At 47.3% G+C, this 9,039-nt stretch overlaps 1 protein-coding gene across 1 annotated transcript in view; it reads right to left on the bottom strand.

The window, feature by feature from the left end:
- Nucleotides 1-2,527: 2,527 nt before the first annotated feature.
- Nucleotides 2,528-9,039, bottom strand: part of rtf2 (replication termination factor 2) — a 42,507-nt gene continuing 35,995 nt past the window's right edge. The window contains exons 8-9 of the mRNA XM_061218588.1: nucleotides 4,534-4,611; nucleotides 2,528-3,716 (exon numbers count right to left, since the gene is read on the bottom strand). Of these exons, the coding sequence (XP_061074572.1) occupies nucleotides 3,532-3,716; nucleotides 4,534-4,611 (263 nt within the window). The 3' untranslated portion in view covers nucleotides 2,528-3,531. The remainder of the gene's footprint in view (nucleotides 3,717-4,533; nucleotides 4,612-9,039) is intronic.

Here is a 9,039-nt window from a genome sequence, read left to right as displayed (position 1 = left end):
AATATCGTTTTAAAGAAGACTAAATTTCCTTAGAATAACAAGAACCACACAGTATAATATGGAGCTACTGCACTCATAGAATACATAGGCACATTCGTCACTCCAGGACCAGGGTCGTCTTCCCCTGATCTAAACCATCACAGTCACATTTGTGATCATTTTCAATCCTTACAATTATTATTTATTTAATATAATTTCTAAAACAGTATTGAAACTATATTAAAACTCAATCAGTGAAGCGCGCCGCTTCCCCATACCCGCACGCACATGAATACAGACACAACATAATAATGTATCAAAGACAATGATGCATCTTGAAAGGAGAAAAGGAGAGTGAAAAAGAAAACAAACGTAGGCTAGAAAATGAGAAAAAAAATAGCCATGGCGAAACAGTCATCCAAAAAAATAAAACGCAATTCTTTATTTTATAGCATGTGGTCTTCTTGTTGGTTACTTAGATATTTTTTCTAAATAATTCAAGTAATGGTGCAGGCGACGTGAGCTGGGTTAATCTACGCGGAGGTAAAAGGCCTACCAATCAAAAACCATTCTCATCGCAAAGCCCGTTTCCATAGTACAGGAGCCTCGCCAATTTATGTTACATTTGGGACCATCGCTAAACGTACCAGATTGAGATTTGAGTCACTCGGCACATGAATTAGAAATGATTTGGAAAGCCATAGGCTACGTGTTCGCACTTAGCAAAGTCGAATATAATCTATGTAAAAAATAAACCCTTAAGCACAACAGGATAGCTGGCTACAGTATAAAAAACTGCAAATGCAGCAAATGCAACTGAAGGCATTTTCCTAAAAGGAACTTCACACTGGCTACCATCCACGCCCCGACACTCCGCTTAAAACGCGTCTATCTGCTTTCTTGGTCTGCTTCGGTTATGCACAAAAACCGAAAAAAATAAACTAAGCTAATAAAGAATTAGTAGTCATTTAATGGACCATAATTTATAGCCTAGGTCCACAAATATTCAAACTGAGAAGCGCTGAGCTGGGGATTTAAGAACATTCACTCCAAAGGTCATTATTATTCCAAGTGTCATCAATCCCCCAAAAGCTATTTCACTTGACAGTCACTGTTAGCGGTGTTTTTAAACACCAGTAAGGCCCCACGGGCGTTCTCTACAAGTGCATTTTCAAACAAGGCTGAAAAGTAAAAGGACCCTCTGTTCTTTCCCTCATGACAGTCTCACCCGCGGCAATATATCGAATGGCGATTTTAGACGTGATTATAGCCTACGAGGGAAAATGTCGATGTAACTGTCCATTAACGACAAATGCCTGCCCCTGGTATTACTGTAATCACTGGCGTTGGAGTCTTGTGGGTTATTCGTCAAATTATTACCAAAATAAGATATAAAGACATCTCCAGAATTTGCGTCAAACTTTATGAAAAATTGAAAAGTGGCCGGGGACAATTAACAACAATAATGAGAAAATATTAAACGTGCAAAAATACCCACTTTACGGTATTTTTTTATTATTATTATTGTTGTTGTTGTTGTTGTTGTTGTTTAAAACACTACATTTATACTCAAAAACATTCTCAAATGAATGGCATCACTAAAGAGTCAGCTAAATCTGCAATACATTTGTACACATTTAACATTCCTACTGTACTCAAGTATTGGCAACAGAACAATGAACAAAGATGAACATAGTATCAAGGATAGTTAGGGCAAAAATAAAAATAAAAAGTTGCAAACATTGGAAAACTGGAGTTAACTTGTTAACAGTTAACTTGGCGAGCCTGGTCCTAGAGTGCTCGTGCCATTTCGGGATTTTGTTCCGCCTGAGCTTGATCCCGAGTGTTTGATGGATTGTATCATGGTGCAAATGATTCTGGACCTGACTGTCCCGTTAAAAACATTGAGAATGCACTCAGTTGATTAAAAACACTGACCCACATTAACCCTTATTGTATCGTGTAGTTACCTAAATGGTTGCTCATAAATTGCATAACCGATTACGACCATCAACGACATACATTTATGACGCTTCAACGCGTTTCTGCGTTTTGCCGAAGGGACAGTGCCCTCACTGCATCGAATTGCCAAACCTCTGCCGCCACCTTGTGGCAACCTATCGTCTAAAATTGTCATTCTAACACTGAGTTTCGTTTGGATAATAAACACATATAAAATTTGCATTTACTTCTCTCCGATTTGAATAACCACCAATTGTAGCTCTTCCCATCCGTGACACATAAATGGCGGCAGCCATTTTGTGGCAGAATGCTCACTACACACCAGCAGTGAAGACAGAATATTATGAAAATGAACCTGTGGAATGAGAAAGCTGATTTGAGACTTTGGCCAGGACACTGAGGAACCCCATTACTCTATGAGGAATACCATGGGACCGGTGAGACCTAGGTTTAATGCCTGATGAAAAAGCCCAGTCTTACCTTAGCCACTGCACTGGAACATTTGAGGAACCAATTTCACACAAACACTACTTTGATAAGAGGCCGGAGGATTCGTCCTGCATATGCAATCAGCAGTTAAACAACATTTTTTGAATACAATTTCCATCTTTATTCCATTCACTCGGTAATCGTGGTTCATCAAAAAAAAAGAAGAAAAAAAAACGCAAAACAACCGCTGAAGCCAAAAGGAGACAATTCCTTACAACAGAACCAGCAGAACCTCACACCAGGCTGTGGCCGTAATTAGGGGAAAAAAAGTTCTGTGACTACAGCCACAGCCACATGCAGACTTCCTTCTAGATGCACCACAATAACATAACATTTTTTTTTTTTTTATCAAATTGAACAAGGGGAAGAGGGTAAAAAAGAGAAAAAGAAATCGACTCACTCAAGCTTTCGGTTTACTTAAATTCATCACAAGTTAAAATAATAAAATCCCACATAGACAGCGAAGCAGTGAAGTAATATAAAGGCAATATCGGGGCTAATAATCAGAGCAGGGTTTGGGCTAATTCCATTTCCATCGAGTCAATTTAGAAAGCCAACTGAAATTGAAGTGGAACAAAGTTCACTGTTTACATGCCACAAGCCCCACAGTACTACAGGAGAGGGGAGGACACTTGAAGGTGACATTTTGCACATTCTGACAAGGCCCATCCAGACACAGAACTATAACCATAACCATAACTATAACCATAACCATAACGATATGAGCATCCACACAGCAGAACGATAACGCTCTGTCAATAGTTTCTGCCGCAATAGGTCAGCCGCCATTTTGTACGTGACGCCCTGCAAATTAGGATGAGAGTGTCTCAGTGTTTTATTGTTCACGGAGCTAGAAGAAAATCGCTCTGAAAACGATCCCAATGACATTGATTGACACTGTCGTTGTCGATACATTTGCGGTGTGGACTCCACCATACGCTTGAGTAAGAACGATTTTTAAAACGACATATTTACACTGAGCGTTATGTTCCTCGTTTGTGGTGTGGATGGGCCTGAAAGGTAGACTAAGATGGCGGGGGGCTTGAGGAGCAGAACATGGCGGTATTTTAGGGAACCGCTGATGGGGGCAGAGGGGACCGGTCAGAAGTGGTAGGGGGTGTGGGTGACCCAGTTGGAGGTCTGGTCCTTGCTGCGTTTGGCAGTGCTGTGGGTGGTGAACAGAGACTTGTAGGTCTCGGACTTCCCCGGCATCTCCTGGATGGAGCGCTTGCTGCCCACCACCGCTGTGGGCTTGGAGAGCTTGGAGGAGGTGGAGGGCCCTTGGCCTGTGGAGAGAGGGAGAGAGAGAGGGAGAGAGGGAGAGAGGGAGAGAGAGAGGGAGAGAGGGAGGAACTGTAAGTCTCAGACTAGGAAGAACGCCAGGGACAGGTTATGGAGATCGACTGGTTTCCTCTGGAAACAGTATCATACTCTAAAGCAGGGCAGCCCAACCCTGTTCCAGGAAATCTATGGTCTTGTAGGTTTTCACTCCAACCCTAACAAAGCATACCTCATTCAACAGCTAGACTGCTAGACAACAGCAAGACTGATATCTGCTTGAGCTGCTAATTAGCAGAATCAGATGTCCCAAATTGAAATGAGAACTGATGTGTGTGTGTCGGGTGTGCAGTGTGTGGAGCAGGGAGTGTGTGTGTGTGTGTGTGTGTGTGTGTGTGAGTGTGTATGCAGTGGAGCAGGGAGTGTGTGTGTGTGTGTGTGTGTGTGTGTGTGTGAGAGAGAGTGTGTGTGCAGTGGAGCATGGTGTGTGTGTGTGTGCAGTGGAGCATGGTGTGTGTGTGAGTGTGTGTGCAGTGGAGCATGGTGTGTGTGTGAGTGTGTGTGTGTGTGTGTGTGTGTGTGTGTGTGAGTGTGTATGCAGTGGAGCAGGGAGTGTGTGTGTGTGTGTGTGTGTGTGTGTGTGTGTGTGTGTGTGTGTGAGAGAGAGTGTGTGTGCAGTGGAGCATGGTGTGTGTGTGTGTGCAGTGGAGCATGGTGTGTGTGTGAGTGTGTGTGCAGTGGAGCATGGTGTGTGTGTGAGTGTGTGTGTGTGTGCGCAGTGGAGCAGGGAGGCTGTGCTCCCATATGACTCTGTGCTACACTGACCCATGGAGCCTCCTTCCTCTCCGTTCTCCTCCAGCGATTTGGGCTCCGAGGAGCTGGCTTTGGCAGGGGCCGGGTTTTCTGAGGGTAAACAAAAAACCGTTACATTCACAAAAAACAGGCAAAAATGGAAAGCAAAACGCCCAGCCTGTCGCCTAGTGGCCAAGCCACATGACTGGAACCCGGAAGGTTGGTGGTTCAATCCCCAGAGTAGCCATGATAAGATACGCACAGCTGTCCTTAAACCCACATTGCTGCAGGGGGGACTGTCCCCTGCACAGGTTAATGAGTTGCTTTGGATAAAATAACAAATAACAAAAACATATATCTGAGTGTGTGCGTGAGTGTGTGGACAGTCAGGACCAGAGAGGTAAATTAAATCTATATCTTCCACCTGAAATGAACCTTCAGGACTATGACAAAAATACAACACAGACGCGACAAAGACAGCATTAGTTCTGATAATAAAGAACAAAGCCCTACAGGCTAAGACAGACATACGCAGACACGCGTATCAAATGTGTATCTCCAGGCAATGCGGGAAATTTTACGGCCGACCTTTACAAAGCTCGAAGCATCATTGGAACAGAAGACCAACGGCTGTAATTTTCTGTGATGTTTACATAATTGAATTTATGTTTTTTCATTCTCTCTATTCCATTTCGCCACTTCCCGTTGCTCTTCTTCGATAAGAGAACAGCTGTGCAGTCGGAAATCTCATTGTTGCGTTAAAATAATGCATTAAAAAAGGACTTTCGTGCACAATGTGCAGTGTCCTTTTACGGAACTACCATCAGTCCTAATAAATGCAGTGTTTCTCCCAGGATTAGGGGGGGGGGGGGTGGGTGAGTCGCGGTGGGGTGGGGGAAGGTGGTTAGATTGCTTTCTGCCTGCCTCTCTTACATTTACATTTACATTTTAGTCATTTGGCAGACGCTTTTAATCCAAAGCGACTTACAAGTGCATAGGTTCTACCACAAGTCAAAGCATCACATCCAGAACTAGGAAAATACACCTGGACTGCTGTTCTAAACATATAGTCGTCATCATAAGTGCAATTTTTTTTTTTTTTTTTTTTTTTTTGGGGGGGGGGGGGGGGGGGGGGGGGTTAGACAGGGATAGGGGTATCAGAAGGGGGGGGGCGGGGTAAATCAGGAGGGGGGACTAAGGTAGAGTTTGAAGAGGTGTGTTTTGAGTCTGCGTCGAAATAGGGGGAGGGATTCTGCTGTCCTGACAGCGGTAGGCAAGTCATTCCACCACTGAGGAACCAGAACGGAAAACAGGCGTGAACGTGCAGCTCGACCACCAGGTGCACGTAGAGAGGGAACCGTAAGGCGACCAGAGCTGGCAGACCGGAGTGGTCTAGCTGGGGAGTAGGGAGTGATCAGGGATTGTATGTAATGTGGGGCAGTCCCCTTAGCAGCCTGAAATGCCAACACTAGGGCCTTGAATCGGATGCGTGCGGCAATAGGAAGCCAGTGGAGGCCAATGAGAAGCGGGGTGACATGAGCCGACCTGGGCTGACTGGTCATCAAGCGGGCTGCAGCATTATGGACCAGCTGGAGGGGCTTGATGGCGCACGCTGGGAGACCGGCTAGGAGGGAGTTGCAGTAATCCAGGCGGGAAATGACGAGCGCCTGGACTAGGAGCTGGGTGGCTTTCTCCGTCAGGAGATGACAGATGCGGCGTATATTAAACAGAAAGAACCTGCAGGTTCTGGCAGTGGAGGATACTTGTGGAGCCAGGGTGAGGCAGTTATCAAGAGTCACCCCAAGATTCTTTGCCGTACGGGAGGAGGAAACTACAAAGTCCTCCACAGTCAGTGAGAGGTCGATTGACGGAGAGGACTTAGCAGGGATGTAGAGAAGCTCAGTTTTGGCAAGGTTGAGCTTCAGGTGATGGGAAGTCATCCATGCAGAGATATCAGCCAAGCAGGCAGAGATCTGTGTGGTGATTTGGGTGTCGGGGGGGAAGGAAATGAAGAGTTGGGTGTCATCAGCGTAGGAGTGATAAGAGAAGCCGTGGGAAGAGATAACAGAACCAAGAGACATGGTGTATAGCGAGAAGAGGAGAGGCCCAAGAACCGAGCCCTGCGGGACTCCAGTTCGTAGGGGTTGAGGGTCGGAGAGTGCACCCCTCCAAGTCACCTGGTAGGAGTGACCAGAGAGGTAGGAGGAAAACCAAGCGAGTGCAGAACCTGTGACACCCATCCCAGACAGCGATGAGAGCAGAATCTCATGGTTGACTGTATCGAAGGCGGCCGACAGGTCGAGGAAGATGAGGACAGAGGAGAGGGATTTTGCTTTAGCAGAGTGGAGTGCCTCAGTGACCGCGAGCAGGGCGGTTTCAGTGGAGTGGCCACTCTTGAAGCCAGACTGGTTGGGGTCATGGAGATTGTTGTGGAGAAGATAAGTGGACAGTTGGGAGCAGACCGCCCGTTCCAGGGTTTTAGCGAGAAAGGGAAGAAGAGAGACAGGCCGGTAGTTGTTCAGGGCAGAGGGATCGAGAGTAGGTTTTTTGAGGAGGGGAGTGACTCTGGCCCTCTTCAGGGAAGAGGGCATGGTGCCGGAAGAGAGGGAGGTGTTGATTAGAGAGGAGAGAAAAGGGAGAATGTCCTCAGATATAGATTGTAGGAGGGGAGAGGGGATGGGGTCAAGAGGACAGGTGGTTGGGCGGTGGGAAGTAAGGAGTTTCAGCGTGTCGGCGTCAGAGAGGGGAGAAAAGGAGGTTAGGGAGTTGGGGAGGGTAGGAGGGTCAGCAGGGGTGGAGGGTTGGGAGAAGGAATTGCGAATAGCATCGACCTTCTTTTCAAAGAAGGAGACAAAGTCATCAGGTGTGAGTGATGAGGGGGGTGGGGGGGGAGGGGGGGCCAGAAGAGAGGAGAAAGTTGAAAACAGTTTGCGGGGATTAGAGGCGGCCGCGTTAATTTTCGAGTGAAAGAAGGAAGATTTAGCTAGAGAGACAGAGGAATGGAAAGATGATAAGAGGGCATGGAAGGAAGCTATATCACTGGGGAGACAGGACCTTTTCCATTTTCTCTCCGCCGCCCGCAGTTCGGTTCGGACAGCTCGTAGAGCATCAGAAAGCCAAGGACTGGGGGGGGAGGCCCGAGCTAGTTTGGTGGTGAGGGGACACAGAGAGTCAAAGGAAGATGAGAGGGAGGACATGAGAGTTGTAGCCGCATCATCGGTAGACAGTCGAGAGAAAGACTCCGCAGATGGTAGGGAGGAGAGGATTGTAGATGAGAGGGTGGAGGAAGACAGGTGGCGTAGGTTCCGTCGACAGGTGACAGTGGATGGTGGGAGTGATGGATGGGTGTTAGAGGAGAGTGGAAGAGAGAAAGAGATGAAGGAGTGGTCAGATATATGGAGTGGTGTTACAGAGAGGTTGGTTGTTGTGCAGCTCCTTGTGAAGATGAGGTCAAGAAGGTTGCCTGCTTTGTGGGTGGGAGGGGAAAGAGTGAGGGTAAGGTCAAAAGAAGAGAGGAGGGAGAGAAAGGTAGACTGGGTGGACTCTGAGTTGAGGTTGAAGTCACCCAGGAGGATCAGGGGGGTGTCATTGACAGGTGAGGAGCTGAAGAGGATGTCCATCTCATCCAAAAAGTTCCCCAGAGGACCCGGGGGGCGATAAACAACAATGATAAACAGTTTGCACGGCAGAGTAACAGAAACCGCATGAAATTCAAAAGAGGAGAAGGAGAGGGATGAGGAGAAGACACTAGATCTCCATGAGGATGAGATTAGGAGACCTGTGCCACCTCCTCTGCCAGAGGATCTGGGTGTGTGGGAAAAAGAGAAGGCAGAGGAAAGGGCAGCCGGGGTGGCCGTGTTCTCTGGTGAGAGCCACGTTTCAGTTAAAGCAAGAAAGTCAAGGTTGAGGTGGGAGGCATAGGCAGATATGAAGTCTGCTTTCTGGACGGCAGACTGGCAGTTCCAGAGGCCACCAGCCACACAGAGATCAATACCAGGGGATCTGGGAGGGAAGATGAGGTTAGAGATATTCTGCCCATGTTGGCGGGAGGCGACCCTCCTACCTGACTGGGACCTGGGGAGAGGAGAGAGGACAGGGATGGGAAGGAAACACATGGAGGGAACTAGGGAGGACAAGGGGAATACTACACAGTGGAATGAGGGCAGGCAGCAAAAACAAAATCAAACATCAGGCTCTCGGACAGCCTGGATGGACACCCGTAGATAGACACCCTCGACTTTGTACACCTGCGACTTCGTACGCCGAGGCAAGTAGCCGAGGCTGCCGCACACAGCTGCCGCTGGTGCGCTACACAACTGCTTAAATAACCCTGACGCTGAATACAGACAATGCAACCAACCCACTGCAGAACAATAATGCACACTGAAGTGAGTTCAGGTGTGCCAGTACTAATAGCCTGAGCAGGGTGCAAAGTATTGGCTCCTCCTACAACAAAAGCTGTGGCCTGCCAGCCAGTAAAACAATAGCCTAACTTAATAGCCTAGCTTACCTGAGAGAAACAAACACCTAACCCAGTTT

Source organism: Conger conger, chromosome 14 (genome assembly GCF_963514075.1).
Source record: "Conger conger chromosome 14, fConCon1.1, whole genome shotgun sequence".
Lineage (NCBI taxonomy): Eukaryota > Metazoa > Chordata > Actinopteri > Anguilliformes > Congridae > Conger > Conger conger.
The sequence above is the reverse complement of the archived record's forward strand: the minus strand, read 5'-3'. Positions and strand labels throughout refer to the sequence as shown.